This window comes from Rhineura floridana, chromosome 6, assembly GCF_030035675.1.
Source record: "Rhineura floridana isolate rRhiFlo1 chromosome 6, rRhiFlo1.hap2, whole genome shotgun sequence".
Lineage (NCBI taxonomy): Eukaryota > Metazoa > Chordata > Lepidosauria > Squamata > Rhineuridae > Rhineura > Rhineura floridana.
This window is the reverse complement of record NC_084485.1, coordinates 10,115,401-10,135,816: the sequence shown is the minus strand read 5'-3', so window position 1 is coordinate 10,135,816 and position 20,416 is coordinate 10,115,401. Positions and strand designations below refer to the sequence as shown.

At 43.9% G+C, this 20,416-nt stretch overlaps 2 protein-coding genes across 10 annotated transcripts in view; one reads left to right on the top strand and one right to left on the bottom strand.

Moving 5' to 3' along the window:
- Positions 1-2,491, bottom strand: part of TCEA2 (transcription elongation factor A2) — a 41,537-nt gene extending 39,046 nt beyond the window's left edge. For 4 of the 9 annotated variants that reach the window (XM_061630989.1, XM_061630988.1, XM_061630990.1 and 1 more), the window contains exons 1-2: positions 2,216-2,491; positions 367-479 (exon numbers count right to left, since the gene is read on the bottom strand). In XM_061630989.1, coding sequence (XP_061486973.1) covers positions 367-471 — 105 coding nt within the window. In that variant the 5' untranslated portion in view covers positions 472-479; positions 2,216-2,491. The remainder of the gene's footprint in view (positions 1-366; positions 480-2,215) is intronic. The other 5 variants (XM_061630987.1, XM_061630984.1, XM_061630985.1 and 2 more) reach the window with 3 other exon arrangements.
- Positions 2,492-15,333: 12,842 nt separating this feature from the next.
- On the top strand, positions 15,334-16,327 carry LOC133386557 (keratin, type II cytoskeletal 8-like). Its single transcript, XM_061630233.1, has one exon. It carries the CDS (start codon positions 15,395-15,397, stop codon positions 16,310-16,312), a length of 918 nt encoding a protein of 305 aa, XP_061486217.1. The 5' UTR covers positions 15,334-15,394; the 3' UTR covers positions 16,313-16,327.
- Positions 16,328-20,416: the final 4,089 nt, after the last annotated feature.

Sequence of the window (20,416 nt, the reverse complement as noted above, 5' to 3'; positions counted from 1 at the left end):
TCCAGACATTTCTCTTTGCCATTAAGCGTTAAAGGGCTGGAAAAGACCCGTGGTATCCTTTCTCTCTTTACGTGCAGGATTGTGCACTAAAAGAAGGCGAAGAAGTGGGATCGTAGAGGTGGGATAGTGGCGGCAGCCCTTGTTCTGCATGTGTTAATTTAAAGCAAGAATGGGGGATCTAGTGCCCTCCAGGGGTTGCTGCTGCCCTGGGCTCCTGCCGGGAGGAAGGGCGGGATATAAATCAAATAATAAATAAACAAAATACAGCTCCCATCAGACCCAGCCAGCATGGCCAATCGTCAGCAATGATAGGAGTTGTAGTCCAACAGTTGTTATTGTTGTTGTTGTTGTTTATTTCTACCCCACCTTTTGACCAAAAGTTGTAGTCTGGAGGTCCAGAGGATCCCTATCCCTGTTTTCAAAGGCAGAGCGTAAGGGCCCCAGACTCAGAACTCCATCAGGGACTACCATCAGGGACTCTGAAAAGAAGAGGGGAGTGAGGTTCTGTGGGGGGGTTTATACCTGACAAGAGCAGCACCACTTCTGGGGAGGGGGAGAGGAGGCTCAAATCACTGAACGTTCACCTATAAAAACTCCCTCAACTTAAAAAGCTAGACATAAGAGAAAAGCCTAAATTGAAATCCTCCTGCCTAGCATACTAGCGTTGCCTGTCCAGGTTCATTATTTTTGTACTTGAGCAGCATTCCATCACAGAACACCCCTGTGTCTGGAAGTGGTACAGTCCACACCACTCCTGTGACAGCTAAGCCAGCCCTCTTTCCTAGCCTGACCCAAGGGGCTCCCAAACTGTGGACCACCAGATTGGATCCAGCTGGTCCTCCAGCTGTCTGTAAATTTGTGGAGACACTACATCCACTGCATTAAATAGTCACATTGGTTTTTATACATTTATTTATTTAGCTATTATTTAGCCAGTCTATCTGAAGGAGCGCCTCCAACATCATCAGGGATGCCGCTCAACAAGATCAGCCTCAAAAGGCCTTCTCTCTGTCCCACCAGTTAAAACAGCTAGACTGGTGAGGACTAGGGAGAGGGCTTTTTCAATTGTGGCCCCCACTTTGTGGAATTCCCTCCCAAATGATCTCCGCCATGCCCCCTCTATGATGAGCTTCCGCCGGGCCTTGAAGACCTGGCTCTTCAGGCAGGCTTTTGGGGTGGGTTAGGTTTTATTATTATTGTTGAGATTTTTAATGTTTTAATGTATTTGTATGTTTTTATTTTGTACGTCACCCAGAGTGGCTGGACAGCCAGCCAGATGGGCGACTAATAAATTAAATAAATAAATAAATAAATAGCTATTTACTTTCTGATATTGTATTTTATGGAATTCAACTTATAATACAGTACAATATATAAGAAATAAATGAAGCAATACCAATAGAATTACAGCATCTGATAAAGCACATTACAACTGCTACAAAAGGCAGAAAAACCATGAAGTGGTCCGCCATGCAATTTTCAGAAGGTGGCTGGGGGAAAAGGTTAAAGAATGATCGGCTTAGCATAGAGAATGGGCAGATGTAAAAGATAACTATAAAATGAAGGTGTAATAGGTAAATATAAAATGAAATTAACATACGCAAATGAGCACATTATTGGGGGGAGGGGAGGCCGGTAACTACAGAATTTTCAAGGCTGAGATACGAGGGGGGCGTGCCCAAAAAGGCAGGGCACAGAGTGGGAGGCGCTCGCGAGGCGAAGTGGGCGGGGCTAACTGCCGAAGAGCGCAAGAAGCGTCTCGAGGACTGCGGCCACTAGGGCGGAGCTAAAATTGCGAGAGGCAAAACGAGGAGTCTTCAGGAGGAAGAAAATTGTGAGCGGGGCTAACCCCCGAGAGGAGGGCGGCGCTTTCTCCTCACGAGCGTGAGAAGGACGTTGTGGGCGGGGCCTTTTAACTGAGGGTTTTTTAAAGCTCCGAGGGGGGCGGGGCTAGTCCTTCGCGAGACGCGAACGGGCGGTTGCCAAGGAGACAGCGGCCAGGGCGGCCCGCTACAAGGCTATACCGCTATGAGGAAAGGGCAAGAAGCGGCGAGATGCCGTTGTGAGGGAGCAGAGGCGAAGGGCGGGGCTTTAGGGAGGGAACCGAGCGCGCGCGTGCATGTGTGGCCCAGCAAGGGGCGGGGCCAGGAGGCGGCGAAGCGAAAGCAGCCGTCCGTCAGTCGGGGCCAGCCAGACTTGCGGCAGAGTCACTCACTGCGCTTTTCTTGGCGACCATCTTGTCGAGCCGCTTGGCGATCCGCACGATCTCCTCCTCCCCGCCCATGGCGCCGGCTCCTCGGCTCGCCCGGGTGCGTGTAGGGGAGGGACAGCGCCCCGGGATGCGGCTGAGGAAGCCGTGCCGCAGTCCGGCGGGCCACGGTTAGGAGCCGACGAGCTCACACGCCGCCGCCGCCTCCGTTAGGCGCGCCGGCCCAAGGCACGATGGGAAATGGAGTCCCGTCGCGCCCCTCGTCGCCTTCAGCCGCTGGGCTCGGCGGAGCGAACCCGTACTACTGCTCCCAGAGGGCGGCGCGCGACGCCCGTGTTTTGATCCGTGAGGCATTGTGGGAGATGTAGTTCGGAGGCTAGATGTTCCCAGTAGTGCTTCATAGCCGAGGGAAGGACTACAAGCCCCGTCAGGCTTCCTGTCGTAGCGGATGTTCTACCAAACGGACCGTGTGGGAATTAGAGGAAGGGGGGATAGTAAATGGGACGACTTTGGTGAAGAGGATGAAGCGGAAAAGAACAGAGGAAGGGAAAAAATGAAAATGGAGAGTTAGGCCGCAGTCCAGTACACACTTACCTGGGAGTAAGTCCCATTGAACCCAATGGAGCTTACTTCTGAGTAGGCGTTTTTTGGACTGCAGCCTTAGTGAGGGAGGAAACGTAAAAAGGGGAGGCCTGAAAATACGCCAAAAAAATGAAAGAAAAGTGCACAGATACAAAAAATAGCATAAGCATAAGCTGCTTTCGACGGCTTTATGTGATTTTTTATTTCAGGGCACAAAGCGACTTACACAAGACTAAACCTGAAAACACATTAAAAAAGGGGGGGGGAAGAGCAGCTGCTTTTGTAATCAAGTAAAGCCCAACTCCTTTGTGCCTTCAGAGTGTTTTTAAAGACCAGCAATGATGAAATCGTACGCGGCTCCCTTCACACATATTCCATCTTTTAGGCAAATTAGTGAAGGATCGGGGCATGGATAGCTCCTACATTCTCCAGTAGAAAAAAACATGCCAGTTGCTGCGGATCGTGAGCTGCAGAGGGCAATTGTCCCCATGTCCTGCTTGTGGATGCTGGTGTACGTGGGCCTTCCATCTGGCCCAGGAGGGCTCTTCTAGTCGGTGAAAAACAATGGCCATCAAAGAGAGGAATAATATATATATCGTGAAGAGCCAAGGGCTAAAAAGTGGTAACTTGAATTGGAATGCAGCTGACAAAGTGGCCTACAAGAGCATACACCACAATTAAATGGGTTAGTCTCATGGGCAGTTTGGGGGTATACTTTGCCTAACTCAAGCCAAATTCTAGTGCATCTTAGGGCAGTAGCATATTCCAAACAAAGCCACATGTGTTGTGTCAGAAGAGGGGCACTGTAAGAAAATAAAAGGAGCCCGGCTGCTAAATCAGGCCAAAGGCCCATCTAGTCCAACAGCCTCTTCTCACAATGTCCAACCAGATACACTGTTGGCCCACTCTGAATGCGGCTGTACTCCCCGTGAAGGAGCAGGTCCGCAGTGTGGGAGTCCTGGATCCAGCCTTGCTGCTAGAAGAGCACTCTTCACCCCTTGGGATTCCCAGCAGCTGGTATTCAGAGACATACCGCCTTCAGCATTGGATACAGAACATACTCATCATGGCTAGCAGCCATTGATAGCCTTATTCTGCATGAATTTGTTTAATTCTTTTTTAAAGCCATCCAAGTTGGTAGCCATCACTACCTTTTGAGGGAGCCAATTCCATAGTTTAACTGTGTGCTGTGTGAAGGACTTTCTTTTGTCAATCCTGAATCTCCCAACATTCAGCTTCATTGGATGTCCAGAAGTTCTAGTATTATGAGAGGGAGAATTTTCCTCCATAAAATTCCCTAGATCCATTTTTGCATGAAAAACATCATGGGACATTGTTTATCCATAAATGATAATTCAGAAACTGACATAGGCAGTTCTGAGGAACATTTTACTATCCCAACCCAAATTCCAGTATGGTTTGGGATGGTAATAATAAATTTATTTTTGTTGTCTGCCACTTACCCGGAATGTGGATCCTGAGGTGGATTACACTGATATAAAAAACAAAGCATACATAAAATCATACAGAAATTTAAAAATGCAAAAACAAAAAACATACATAAACAAATCCATAAAACCTTAAAATCCTTAAAAACATCCGAACATGGGTAGGATTTTAGCCAAATGTATGTATAAAAAGATGTGTCTTCAACTCCTATCTAAAAACAGGAAGAGGGGGCTGATCCTACCTCACAGGGAAGGGCATTCCACAGTCTAAGGGCCACAACAGAGAAGGCTCTGTTGCCAGTATTTGCCAATCGAGCTTCAAATATAGTAGACACTCGCAACAGCCCCTCTTCCCTGACTCTTGTGCAATGGGCACATCTAATCGGGAAGGCAGGCAGACAGATACCTAGGTCCCAAACCATTTATTGCTTTAAAGGTCAATACCAGCACCTTGAATCGTACTCGGAAGCAAACTGGGAGCCAATTCAGCCCTTTTGGCACAGGTGTAATGTGCTCAAAGCAGCTCTAGTTAACATCCTGGCAGTCGCATTTTGGACCAGCTGAAGCTTCTGAGCAGTCTTCAAAGGCAGCCCCACATAGAGCGCATTACAGTAATCCAAACGCAAGGTGACTAGGGCATGGGCAAGGGTGGTCAGATCTGCGCATCTAAGATAGGGCTGCAGCTGGTGCAACAGCCAAAGTGGAGCGAAAATCCCCCTGGCCGTTGCCACTACTTGATCTTCTAACAGCAAAGCTGGATCAAGGAGGACTCTCAGACTGTGGACCTGCTCCGTCATGGGGAGTGCAGCCCATGGGCCAACAACCCCAATCCTGGTTAGCATTTCTGCTCACAGACAACACTTCTGTCTTGTCCGGATTTAATTTCAGCTCGTTCACCCACATCCAGCCCATTGCAGCCTAATATAATGCCCTAAAACAAAACCATGTGTGTTGTATCAGAATAAGGTCACCTCTCTGCTTACTTGGGTCAGGTTTATTTGAAAAACCAGATGGGACATTTTTATCCCACTATGTTAACATTAACATTGGTTGGGACCAAAAAAGCACACTAAAGGCAAAATAACAGGATATTTTACCTGTTTACAGCAAAAAAAACTAAATGGTAAGAGGCTGAAATTTGGGGACATTATCTTCTACTGTGCAGATGTCCATATATTATACTCGACGATTAATAATAATTCAGCATTGTCTGACCTCTGCGAGTGCTGCATTCTCCCGAATGAAGCGTAGACCTTACCCTGGAAGACAGTCTTACTCGGCCATGAGTGATCGCCAATGAATAAATTAGAGGGATGCGGACAATAGTGCCAACCCTGTTGAAGCTATGCAAGAGATATTCCAAGTATTGGAATTATAAGGAAATATATCAGGGTTCAAAACCAACTGTGCTAAGCCTGAGTTTCTCTTTAATGTGGGATCAACAGCACATAAGAAGACTAGAGCACATTCTGGTATTTCTGCCTGCTTTAAATCATTAAAATACCTGGGAGTGCAGATTCGTTAGAATTTTGAAAGGCTGCTTTATTTAAACTGTAACTCGCTTGTCATGATGAAGCTGAAGAAATGCTTGAATGCCTGGGAACAAAAAAAATCCATACTAACATAATTTATATGGTTAACTGTCAGCAGCAGCTCAACAGATAGGGCTCACTTGAATTTGTTTGATTGGTTGTTTCTTTGAATACATTTGATGGTCAAAATTCCAGTAGAACCCAAAGGGAGGGGTTGGGGGACTGGGATAACGATTGTCCAGGATATCTCTGCATTTTCTATTTCTTCTTACGGTTTCTTGTATTGCTTTGTTTAATGAGTAATAATAAAATCTTTTTTTAAAAAACCATATTGGGTAGGATTGCTGCTGTACAGATTATTTTTCTGTCCTCCCCTTGCTTTTTCTGTTTCAGTTACTTCCCATTAATAAACCTGACAGTGTTATGAAAATGAGTACCAGCAATCTCCTGCCAATAAGAGAAGACTCTGTCCATTTCTGTTTCAGTTTGTCATTCCTTGAATCTTAAGTTCAGGTTGTTGGAGAATTTTTTCTCCATTGGGATCTTTTGCTGGGGGTCCTTGAATAAATTTGAAGACACAGGCTTGAAGCAAAAAGGTAAGCCTTTATTCTTTACAAGGATATGCATATGCACATGCAGGGTCAGCCTCCAGAAACATCCAGGAGAGACTGCACAGAGGCACTGTGTGCAAGCTCTTTTACAGAGTACAGTTACAGCATGTGACAATTATTTCACCAATCTCATGAGTCCTTGCCCACGTAACATCGTTCCAAACCAATCAGAAAGCATTAGCTAACTCCAGTAGTGATTCCAAGATTCTGTCCATCTTGTTAATATTTCCATTGTCCTACTGTCTCTCAAGTCTAATGAATTTTTGGGACTAGTTGGAACAGTTACTATTGTGAATATGCTTTCAAGCATACTTGGTACATTCCGTATGCCATTGTTCTTGATCAGTCAAGCTGACCTAGGTACACCTGAAAATATTTGGACAAGTTCTCTGAGTTAAGTTTGCATCAACTCAGGGTGTTTGGGAATGTATGAGCACCCCCAGTTCTATTCCTTTGCCACAGGTCTCCTTATGTCCTTGTATTTTCTCAGAAATCCCATTTCCTTATAAAATACACAACTCATGATAGAGAATTTTGTTTAAAACCGCTGAGCTACATTGTGAAACCACACAGACTAAGAAAAAAGCTGGATAACTCTGGCTAACTAGTATATTTCAGCCCCAGAAGAGACAGGCCACCCAGAATACCCTTTTCTTAATAAAAACACACTTATAAAGTTATAAATGTAACACACTGGATTGTTTTAAAATCATTATAAAATCTTTCTATTTCTCTTCATTAAAACATTTGATTATGCTATAAAACTTTTCTCATTTAGATGGCATTCAAGAATCAAACAGTGGCAATCACAACTTCTTCTCACAATTTTAACGCTCCTTGATTCCTAACAATAAAGTAATTAATTTTCTACATCGGGTCTTGGCAAAGAAACAGAAGGTCTCTGTGACTGCTGCTGTTTTGCAACAGGTTTTTCTTTCTTTCAGATCTGAATTAAAGTCTAAGATTCAAGGTTCTCTATAAGCACGAATCTCAGGGCCCCAATAGGCCTGAAGTTCAATATTTAACTCCTTATGATTATGAAAGAAATGTGCCGCCTTAATTTCTATGATTATATATGTGTGGATATATAGAATTCCCCATTAAGGTCACCCCATTTCTGCCTCAGCTAATTTTTAAAAGACATCTCCATGAAAATTAGTATGCATTTTCATGCACATTTCCCTAATATACTCATTTTATACAATTTTGCCTAATGTTCATGGGGTCTGACTACGCTCATGGGGTCTGGTGACCGACCAGGAGAGAGACCTCGGGGTTGTAGTGGACAGCACAATGAAAATGTCGACCCAGTGTGCAGCAGCTGTGAAAAAGGCAAATTCCATGCTAGCGATAATTAGGAAAGGTATTGAAAATAAAACAGCCGATATCATAATGCCGTTGTATAAATCTACGGTGCAGCCGCATTTGGAATACTGTGTACAGTTCTGGTCGCCTCATCTCAAAAAGGATATTCTAGAGTTGGAAAAGGTTCAGAAGAGGGCAACCAGAATGATCAAGGGGATGGAGCGACTCCCTTACGAGGAAAGGTTGCAGCATTTGGGGCTTTTTAGTTTAGAGAAAAGGCGGGTCAGAGGAGACATGATAGAAGTGTATAAAATTATGCATGGCATTGAGAAAGTGGATAGAGAAAAGTTCTTCTCCCTCTCTCATAATACTAGAACTTGTGGACATTCAAAGAAGCTGAATGTTGGAAGATTCAGGACAGACAAAAGGAAGTACTTCTTTACTCAGCGCATAGTTAAACTATGGAATTTGCTCCCACAAGATGCAGTAATGGCCACCAGCTTGGATGGCTTTAAAAGAAGATTAGACAAATTCATGGAGGACAGGGCTATCAATGGCTACTAGCCATGATGGTTGTGCTGTGCCACCCTAGTCAGAGGCAGCATGCTTCTGAAAACCAGTTGCCGGAAGCCTCAGGAGGGGAGAGTGTTCTTGCACTCGGGTCCTGCTTGCGGGCTTCCCCCAGGCACCTGGTTGGCCACTGTGAGAACAGGATGGTGGACTAGATGGGCCACTGGCCTGATCCAGCAGGCTCTTCCTATGTTCTTATGTATGCAATTGTGTAAGCCATTTTCCCTAGTGTAATTTATTTTTGTATGCTACTTTCACTAACACACAAATTTTTGTGCATAGGTTTTGTGCAATATGTATGCATTGTACAAATTTATTGGTTGGCAAGCACAACTACAAAATTTAAAGAAGTGTGATTCTTGAAGGATGGCTGCATTTTGGATTTATGTACTGGTTTGGAAAGTGAATTAGGTGGGCTTGCCTTAAAATGCAAACTGAAATTAATTTCTGCCCCCGTTCCTAAATTTTCACTCCCATCAGTTTACACCCCCATGTTCTTCCTCTTTGTGCTTGCAAAGACTACACACTGGTTGCAGTCACCTGTAGAGCAAAGCTCAAGGTGTCAAGGAGTTTCAGAGTGTGTGTGAAGTGCTAACTGAATTGAGTACCTCAGTAACAGTAATGTTTCTAAGTAAAAACAGTTATGTATTTCAGACAACACTAAGGCTGCAATCCTAAATCTGCTTTCTAAGGAATAAACCTTACTGAATTTGGCATGACTTGCTTCTTAGGGATCGGGAATATCATGGTCTGAATGATCCTGACTTTGGTGTTCAGTGATACATCTTTGCATTTGAGGACCTTTTCTAGTTCTCTCATAGCTGCCCTCCCCAGTCCTAGCCTTCTTCTGATTTCTTGACAAGTTCAATGTCCTCATTGTCAACTTTGAAGTTACATAAATCTTCTGTTGTCATTACTTTAGTCTTCTTCACGTTCAGCTGTAGTCCTGCTTTTGCGCTTTCCTCTTTAACTTTCATCAGCATTCGTTTCAAATCATTACTGGTTCTGCTAGTAGTATGGTATCATCTGCATATCTTAAATTATTGATATTTCTCCCTCCAGTTTTCACACCTCCTTCATCTTGGTCCAATCCTGCTTTCCGTATGATATGTTCTATGTATAGATTAAACAAATAGGGTGATAAAATAAACCCGTCTCATACACTTTCCGATGGGGAACCAATCAGTTTCTCCATATTCTGTCCTCACAGTAGCCTCTTGTGCAGAGTATAGGTTGCACATCAGGACAATCAGATGCTGTGACACCCCCATTTTTTTTAAAGCATTCCATAGTTTTTCATGATCTACACAGTCAAAGCCTTTGCTGTAATCTACAAAGCATAGGGTGATTTTCTTCTGAAATTCCTTGCTCCATTCCATTATCCGACGTGTGTTTCCGATATGATCTCTGGTGCCTCTTCCCTTTCTAAATCCAGCTTGGACATCTGGCATTTCTCGTTCCATATATGGTAAGAGCTTTTGTTGTAGAATCCTGAGCATTACTTTACCTGCATGGGATATTAAGGCAATAGTTCAATAATTACTGCATTCCCTGGGATCCCATTTCTTTGCAATTGGGATATATATTGAACGCTTCCAGTCTGTAGGCCATTGTTTAGTTTTCCATATTTCTTGACAGATTTTTGTCAAAATTTGGACAGATTCCATCTCAGTAGCTTGTAGCAACTCTATTGGTATGCCATCTGTTCCTGGGGATTTGTTTCTTCCAAATATTTTAAGAACAGCTTTTACCTCACATTCTAAAATTTCTGGTTCTTCATCATATGGTTCCTCCGTGAATGAATCTGTCATCCTGGCATCTCTTTTATAGAGTTCTTCAGTGTATTGCTTCCCTCTTCCTTTTATTTCATCTTGGTCAGTCAGTGTGTTCCCCTGCTGATTATTCAACATCCCTACTCGTGGTTTAAATTTCCCTTTAATTTCTCTAACCTTTGGCAATAGGGCTCTTGTTCTTCCCTTTTTGTTGTCTTCTTCTGTTTCTATACAGTAACCATTGTAATAGTTCTCTTTGTTCCTACGTACTAGTCACTGTATTGTTGCATTTTGGGTTCTGACTGTGTTTCTATCTCCTTTTGCTTTTGTTTTCCTTCTCTCTTTAACCATTTTAAGAGTTTCTTCAGTCATCCATTGGGGTCTTTCTCTCTTTTTAACTAGAGGTATTGTCTTTTTGCATTCTTCCCTGATAATGTCCCTGACTTCAGTCCATAGTTCTTCTGGTTCTCTGTCAACTAAGTTTAAAGCCTCAAATCTGTTCCTTATCTGATCTTTATATTCTTCTGGGATGTTATTTAAATTGTATTTTGGCATTATGATTGCTTTGTTGTTGTTCTTTAGCTTTACTCTGATTTTCGATATTACCAGTTCATGATCTGTACCATAGACTGCTCCTGGTCTTGTTTCTGTAGAAAGTATGGAACTTCTCCATCTTCTGTTTCCAATTATATAATCAATTTGATTCCTATATTGACCATCTCATGATGTCTTTTTTGGTTGCTCAAATAATGTGTTTGCAAGAAACAAATTATTGGCTTTACAGAATTCAACGTCTTTCTCCTGCTTCATTTCTGTCACCTAAGACCCATTTTCCCACAATTCCTAGTTCTTCTCTGTTCCCTACTTTTGCATTCCAGTCCCCCATGATTATCATCATATCTTGTTTTGGTGTGTGATCAATTTCCTCCTGTACTTCTGCGTAAAATGTCTCAAATTCTTCTTCTGCATTTGACATTGGAGCATAGACTTAGATGATAGCTATGTTAATAGGTTTCCCATTTAATCTCATTATATCACTCGCTCAGACCTTGCATTGTATCTCCTAATTCCTTTTGCTACATCACTTCTCACTATTAAAGCAACCCCGTTTCTTCTTGATTTCTCATTTCCTGCATAAAATATTTTGTAGTCACCTGATTGAAAATGTCCCATTCCCATCCGTTTTAATACACTCACACCAAGTATTGTAATGTTAATAGGTTCCATTTCTTACTTGACAATTTCTAACTTTCCCTGATTCATGCTTCTCACATTCCATGTTCCTATTGTGTGCGTCATACAACTCTGGACTCTCCTTTCCCATCTGTGCGCATCAGCCTCTGGGCTTCCTTTCGGCTTTGACCCAACTGCATCATTAGTCACAGCACTACTCGTCCTTTGTTCTTCCCCAGTAGCTCAGCGAGCCTTCTGACCTGGGGGTCTCATAGAATCATAGAATAGTAGAGTTGGGCCTATAAGGCCATCAAGTCCAACCCCAAGCTCAATGCAGGAATCCAAATCAAAGCATTCCCGACAGATGGCTGTCCAGATGCCTCTTGAATGCCTCCAGTGTCGGAGAGCCCACTACCTCTCTAGGTAATTGGTTCCATTGTCATATGGCTCTAACAGTTAGGAAGTTTTTCCTGATGTCCAGTCAAAATCTGGCTTCCTGCAACTTGAGCCCATTATTCCGTGTCCTGCAGTCTGGGATGATTGAGAAGAGATCCTGGTCCTCCTCTGTGTGACAACCTTTCATGTACTTGAAGAGTGCTATCATATCTCCCCTCAGTCTTCTCTTCTCCAGGCTAAACATGCCCAGTTCTTTCCATCTCTCATGATAGGGTTTGGTTTCTAGTCCCCTGATCATCCTTGTTGCCCTCCTCTGAAGCTGTTCCAGTTTGTCTGCATCCTTCTTGAAGTGCGGAGATCAGAACTGGACACAGTATTCCAGATGGGGCCTAACCAGTGCTGAATAGAGGGGAACTAATACTTCACGCAATTTGGAAACTATACTTCTGTCTATCTCATGTTGCATTTTGGATACTCTGTTCATAGGGTTTGCGTGGTAAGAGGTATTCAGAGGTGGTTTACCATTGCCTTCCTCTCAGTTTGGATGCATCTTAGTCTGGTGTCTCAGCTTTGACCATTCCGCCTTGGGTGCCCCTGCTAGGAGTCTAGCCTCTTGGCTGAGAGCTGAGAGCAATGCCGTCAGGAGTCTAGAGCAAGAGGCTAAACCCCTAGCAGGGGCACCCAAGGCGGGATGGTCAAAGCTGAGACACCAGACTAACATGCATCCAATCCCCCCATTAGGATGCACACCTTAACATGTTGAGGGGGGTTGAGAGTGTTAAATTCTTAGACATACAAAAATAAAGCTGTCAATTTCCTGTTTCCCTCCAAGGGCAACAATACTTAAGAAGTATCTGCAGGTGGCACTGTTGAGCTATATGATAAGTGTTTCGGTATAGGCAGCTAGCGAGGTCAAACTGTTGATCCTTTTGCACAAAGTGAGTCAGAATGAAGAACCATGTCTTTGCACAATGCTCCCACAATATGCTTTTCAGCTGCTTTGCCAATGGTTCTCCCCAGGACTGAAGAGCATAAGGGTGTTCAGAATTAGGACCCTTCAGAATGCTCACACACATATACGCTGCTTGCTGCATCACCGGTGAAAGTGAGCATGGTCATCCTGGAAAGAATAATGTGATTCAGAAGCAGAGGTAAGGAGGCCTGCGTTCAAGACAGCAGTCCACGATGACTGCAGAGAAGGAAATAGGTGAGAACATCTCTGGGATCAGGTCCTGAGCCACTGAATAAGAGACATCCCCAGCAACTGGCAACAAGTCACTAGCAGACATTCAGTCAGTGTGGGCTTTTCAGAAGCAGGAAATTTATATAGGGCTCTTGGCCAATCAGCAAGCTGGACTTGGAAGCCAATCAGGGTTTCCAAAAATGCAAAGAGACAGAAGAGATGAGACTCTGCTTCTGGTCCAACTGGCTGAGGATCCTGGACTCTGATTGTCAGGAAGTTTGGAAGATAAACAGAAGAGAAATAGCAGTCAGAAGGATCCAGACACTGGTTACCCTTCTGCAGGACTGGTGGCCCGTTCAGGGCAGCTTCTCTGAACAAATATGCTATCCTTTGACATCTCTTCTGGACAGAGTACAGAAAACAAGGGTTGTGTGGCTGCATAAACATACATTAACCCTGCATCAGCCAGAACCATGGGATGGCGTGAAGAGGGTTTTTTAAAAACATTTTTCCCAATAGTGGCCACATAACATGGATTTCAAAATACGTCAAATTTTTTTAAAAATTAGGTCAAAATTGAAACCTTAGCTGCGCATGTATTCTCATTAGGGGACACGTGTGTGTGTGTGTGTGTGTGCGTGTGTGTACGCACGCAAGTGCAGAAGATGCTTCCAGAGATCCCAGAACAATGGGCCTCAGTGTAGTAGGGATTAGGCAATGGTCCAGCCCAGAATCTGGAAACAGTACAGTGCCTGGCAACGTTCCATCCCATGGCAAAATCTAGGCTACAAGGCTGGTGCAACATAGGCCTCAGAGAAGAGAGCCGATTGAGAATGGGCGTGAGCCGACTGGGTTCAAGACACTTCGTGACCACCCTGCAGGAGCCCTCATCTACGCAAAGGATGTTCTGCTGCCAGAGAGACTGTCAAATGTTGTTTGCAGTATCATCTTAAACTCCAGCATAGTTTGCAACCACAGACACAGCATGGGATATTGCCTCACATTCCAAGGTGCTCATTCACTCCAAGTTGGGCAGGAGGAACAGGCCAGCAGAGAAAGTGAAGCCTGTGATCCACACTCCACATTTTAGACACGAGGACTATAAACAGAGATTTTTAATCTCCTCACTCAAGCTTACTGCTTTATTTTTTAAAAAAACAGAAAAGCACACAAGATGTGTGTCGTGTCTAGGGATGAATGGCTGTCTACAGTATTTCATTTCTAAGTTTCTCAGTTTCCAATCTTAAACTTAGTTCTCCACATTTCTGCAGCAATTTGCATTTTAAATCCTCATGAAAATTCATAAGCATTTTGATGCAAATTTCTCCAATCAACTTTTTGTGTGCAGTTTTGCTTAATGTACACACTTTTGCAAGCAACGTTCTCTAATATGGATTTTTGTGTTATTTTCACAAATGTGTGCATTTATATTCAGACTTTACCCTAGTATGTTCATTTTTTGTAGATATTACTTGGCTCAAGAAATGCATTGCAAACTTTGGAGATGTCCAAATTTTGAAGGTTTAGCAGTCTTTCAAATATAGTCTTTGTATATGGGTTCAAGAAGTGTGAATTAGGTAGTTTCTTATTAAAATGCAAACAAAATGGAAATTAAGATAAGAGGTCCCTCTTTTAAATCTCATACGTGCAACAAGGTCACAAAGGCTGTGCCCCTAAATACATGTACAAATTTTGCAGTGCAAAATACAAATTTTGCAATGCAGTTCTCCAGCCAAGCAACTTTTACAAACATATATATACCAGGGGAAAGTGTGCACAGAAATAACTATATTGGTGAAAATAACATTAAAAATTTATTATATTGGGAGTAATTGCTTGCAAAAATGTGTGAGTCAAAACTGCATTCACAAATGTATTTATTAGGAGAAATTCCCACTAAAAAGCTGAAGATTTTTCATGAGGATTTAAAAAAAAAAAAAAAAAAAGCTCAGATTGCTGCAGAAATGTGGAGAACTGAATTTAAGATTGGAAAAATGAGTGGCATTGTCAGATTTTCTGAGGAGGGAGATGAGGTGCCAGTTGGTGGTCTTTCACAAAACGTCTCCCTTCAGTTACAAGATCGATGGGAAAAACTCAAGGCAGCTACTATCCAGAGTTAGAAAATACAGGGAAACAAAAATGTCCAAGCAAAGTCAAGTTCACTGAAGTCCCATTCATGCCATTGGGAACATCAGCTTAACTGTCCCACTGAAACCAATTTATGTTATTTTATTTTAACGTTCTGTGAAGAATGGTCAAAGTGGTTCACATTATAAAGCCAACAATCGACTACAGTAAAATCTAAATAAAAACCAATGAATCAAGAAAAAACAAAATCACAGAATCAACACCAGGCACCAGATAATTGGTCAGGAAAATGCACAGGTAAGCAGACCCCTTTTAAACTTCTGTCTGAAGCCATCCAAGGCCGGCACCCACTTGATCTCAGCCAGGTGATCATTCCACAGAGTAGGGGCCGCTACTGAGAAGGCCCTTGTGATGTTCCTATATTAATGTATATATGGTAAGTGTTGGTTGTTTAGAAGGCCTTTCTGCAGTGTCCGCCCGGCCTTGTCTCCCGTAGAGAGGGCGAAAAACCCCCCCTAAAGTAACATGATGAAGAAATCCTCCTTCCGAACCACTTCTTCAGGCCCCGTCCGCACCTTCAGCAGCCGCTCCTATACGGCGGGCCCCGTCACCGCCTCTCGAGTCAGCACCTCTTACGCCTCCTCCGGCTATGGGGGCAGCAGGTTTGGAGGCGGCGGCAGCGCCAGCAGCTTCCGAGGGTCCTCCGTCGGCGGCGGCATGGGGGGTATCACGGCCGTCAGTGTGAACAAGAGCCTGCTGGCGCCGCTCAACTTGGAGATCGACCCCACCATCCAGCAAGTGAGGACCAAAGAAAAAGAGGAGATCAAGACTCTCAACAACAAGTTCGCCAACTTGATTGACAAGGTTCGCTTCCTAGAGCAGCAGAATAAAATGCTGGATACCAAATGGAGTCTCCTGCAGAATCAGAAAACCACCCGAAGCAACATGGACAGTATGTTTGAGGCCTACATCAACAACCTGCGCCGGCAGCTGGACGGCTTGGGGCAGGAGAGAGCAAGGCTGGATGCTGAGTTGGCCAACATGCAAGGCCTTGTAGAAGAATTCAAGACTAAGTATGAAGATGAAATCAACCATCGTACTGAGAAGGAGAATGATTTTGTCCTTTTGAAGAAGGATGTGGATGAGGCCTACATGAACAAGATTGAGCTGGAGTCCCGTCTGGAATGCCTGACTGACGAGATCAACTTCCTGAGGCAGCTGTATGATGAGGAGCTGCGTGTAATGCAGTCTCAGATCAATGACACTTCTGTGGTCTTGTCCATGGATAACAACCGCAGCCTGGACTTGGATGGCATCATTGCCGAGGTCAAAGCACAGTATGAAGACATTGCTGCCAAGAGCCGGGCTGAAGCAGAGAGCATGTACCAGATCAAGGTGAGCCACCACCCCCTGCACACATACACCTGGTTTACTACTGGGTGATGAGGGCTGGGCTGGGTTGGTGAGAGTCGCCACTCATTCTTCGTTTTACATATAAATAGTACATTTTAATGTGTACTATTAATATTTATTGATGTATTTTGCTGCTATTTTGATTATTTTTGTTTGATTCCATTGTATTATTGTATTTATATATTCTCTGATTGCTTTATTGTTATGTACACCGCCCAGAGAGCCCTTGGGCTTAGGGCGGTATATAAATTAAATAAATAAATAAAAAATAAATAAAAATAAAGATACATGGTAAGTAGAGTGAAAGAGGAGGGGGAGTGAATGGGCAGTAGAATGCTAGATGATTGGCTGAGTGTTTAAAATGGCTGAACGTATAAAAGGAAGAGTGAGAGTGGAATCTGGGGGGGAAAAGAGAAAGAGTGGGTTGTTTGGTGGGGTTGAGAGAGTGGTTTGCCAGGAGAGGGAAAGAGAAGGAGGGAGGTGGAGTTCGGATTAGTATTGAGTAAAACCATATGCTTATGTGCCTTAAGAAGAAATCTTGTTAATCTTGTTAGCTTTGTTATCTTTAATAAATACTTAATTTGGTTTACCAAAGGCCTGATCCTTGGCTGGGGTTTCACAGACCAGAAGGGAGGGTAAAGTAATGACCAAGGCTGAAGGGAAACTGTAACAAATGGTGGCAGCGGTGAAGAGAATAACAATACCAGTATTCAGAGTCTCTGGGAATACTAGTATTGGGACGTGGCTGGTGGTTGCCTAGCAGGGGGATCTGTTGAGATCTGTGCTAGAGGGGATAGGTAAACCATAAGAGAGTGCGGTCCGGACTGGTGGAGTCCCTGGTGGTGCCTAGTGACAGGCAGTAGCCACGCGCAGGTAGGAACCTGACAGGGAGAGCCAGGGAAGGACTCCTCACAGGTGGTGGCAGTAGCGGTGGGATACGAACAACAGAGAATCCAGATACGAACCAAAAGGAGACTACGTCACAGGTGTTGGCTGTAGCAGTGAGATACGAATACTGGAGAACCCCTAACAGTGGTGTGGCAAACAGAAATAACAAAACAAGATTACTTGTGAGAGTGACTGGCAAAGAATGTGTGGCAAAGAGTGAGTGAACTCAAGCACCGTGGCTGAATACATAAAAATGAAAAGAGAGGAGCTGGTGGAGAAGTGCGTAACATTCAATTTACCTCACGAGGGTAAAGGGGTAGATGAATTGAGGGTAGCACTTATAGGATTTGCAACTGCCCAGCAAAAACAACCTGTCAGAGAAGAGACCCCAGAAGGATACTCAACCAATCCCGCTTATATAGAGTATTTGAGAGAGAAGTTAAGATGGGAGCATGAGTTGGAAACTGAAAGATTGAGGAGGGAGGCTGATGAGAAAGAAAAGCAGCGGGTCTTTGAGGCGGAGGAAAAAGATAAACAGCGAGAGTTGGAAGCTGAGAGATTGAGGATGGAAGGTGCAGAGAAGGAAAAACAGAGGGAGTTGGAAATTGAGAGAATGAGATTGGGGTTTGAGGAGAGGGAGAAGCAACGAGCATTGGATGCTGAATTACAAGTAGAAAGGTTAAAATTTGATAGAGATAAATTTCACTCTGAGGAGACAAGGAAAGACAGAGATGGAGCAAAAATAAAAATTACTCCAAAGGACTTTGCTGTCTATGAGCCTGGTCAAGATCCTCAAATTTATCTCACAACCTTTGAAAAGGCAGCTCAGTTGTGGGGGCTACCTGAAGATAAATACATGCAGTATTTATCAAACCTGATTAAAGGGGAATTGGCTGAGGTATACCAATATTTCCCCTCAGACAGGCCCGTCACCTATGCTGAATTCAAAGAAGCAGTGTTTAAAAGATTCAGACTGGGGCCTGATTATTTTAGAAAGCTTTTCAGAAACTGCCAGATACAGACAGGGAGGTCTTTCGTGGAGCTGGGGGCAAAACTGATGGACTTATTTGGGAAATGGTTGACAAGTGCAAAAGCTCAGTCTGTGGAGGAGGTGAAAAACCTCATGATATTGGATCAATTATACCATCAGTTACCACCAGAAATAAGGCTCCTGGTCAAAGACCGTTCCCCTACATCGGTGCAGGAGGCCGCAGAGACGGCGGATCACTTCGCCTCCAACAGAACTGGCTGGGTGGGGAAAACATCAAGAGATTTTAAACCCAGACCATATAATGCTGGCAGAAGGGATGTGGTACCACAGCGAGTGAGTCCTCCAGTAAAATCTGAAGGGCACAGGACACCCCAGAGTGGATCTGTGTACCCTAAAAGTGAGGAGAAATTATGCTACAAATGTGGTAGACCGGGACACCTACGTTTTCAATGTGAGGTTGCCAACCCCATTAGTAATCCTGCTCAGACAAGGGCAGTGAAAACAGAGCCCAAGGCTTTAGAAACAGCAAAAAAGGTTCAGTTCTGCCAGATAAACTGGACAGAAGTAACAGACCTTGATTCAAGTCTGAGAGAGGAAGTGAGTGTACAAGGGGCAAATTATTGGGCATTGCTTGATACTGGTGCCGCTCAGACATTACTGAGGCCAGATTTAATAAAATCTGAGGTAATATTACCTCAGGAAACTGTGACTATCCAAGGAGTGAGGGGTCAACCAGAAAGTTTACCTGTGGCCCTGGTGGAAATGACTTGGAGAGGCCGAGAGGGCCGATATAAAGTAGGCATTAATGCCCAGCAACAAGAACCAGTAATACTGGGAAGACATGTAATGGGCGCCCAAGGAAAGATCTATGTAGTGACCAGACAACAAATTGGCAGAGAAAAAGAAGCCATATTAAGGGGGGCTGAAACAAACAGGGTGGAATCTGTTAACCAGCCTCAGGTCACCATAGCAACCACTAGCAGGCCTGCTGAAGAAGACAAACTGTATCAGGTGGTCTCTGATACGAAAGAAGCAGAGCAATTCAGGGAAGAGCTGCATAGCGATATAAGTTTGAAGCAGATAAAGGAACAAGCTCTGACCCAACAGATTCCTTTCACTGACAAACTGAGGAATCAAGTTGTGTGTGAGAATGGGATTTTATATAGACTGTGGATGCCTGCTGAGAGAAAGGATAAATGTGAACCAGTGAAGCAATTGATAGTACCTAGCAAATACAGAACCAGATTGCTAGAGGTAGCCCACGATGTCCCATGTGCAGGACATCTGGGAATAAAAAAGACCAAGAGGAGATTGGCAGCACACTATTATTGGCCAAACATCTCCAAAGATGTAAAACAACATTGTCTATCTTGTGGAATATGCCAAAAGGTGAGAAAAAGTGGAGTAAAGACTAAGGCACCCTTAAAGCCCCTTCCTATAATTGGACAACCCTTTTATAGAGTGGGAATAGATTTGGTGGGCCCTTTTTCCAAACCCACAAGGCGTGGCAAGAAATATCTATTGGTGGTGGTGGATTTTGCCACCAGGTACCCAGACGCAGAAGCACTCAGATCCGTGGAAGCCCCTGTAGTGGCAGAGGCTTTATTAAAAATCTTTATGAGGCTGGGTTTCCCTCATGAAGTGCTGACGGATCAAGGCAGTGTATTCATGGGAGAAGTGATGCAATGTATGTGGAAATGTTGTGGTCTAAAACATCTAAAGACCACTACTTACCATCCCGCCACTAATGGGTTAACAGAGAGATTCAATGGCGTTTTGAAGGGCATGATCAGAAGCTATGTTCAAGATCACCCACAAGACTGGGATGAACGGTTGGGATGCTTCTTATTTGCATACAGAGAAGTCCCTCAGGAGTCAACAGGCTTCTCACCCTTTGAACTCATGTTCACTAGAAAAGTGAGGGGACCTTTGGAACTATTAAAAAATTCATGGGAAGGAACCCTGGGAGAGTACAAAACATCTGTAGTAGATTTTGTATTGGAATTCCGCAATAAATTAACATCAATGATGGAGGTGGTGGAAAAGAATTTGAGTCAAGCACAGGAGAAGCAACGTTACTGGTATGACAGAACAGCCAGGGAACGTGTGTATGATGTGGGAGATATGGTTATGGCGTTCATACCCAGGAAACATGACAAATTACAGGCTAACTGGGAAGGACCATATACCATCAGAGAAAGGCTTGACACAGTGACGTATGTAATCACCACAGACCAATTAAACAAAAGCAAAGT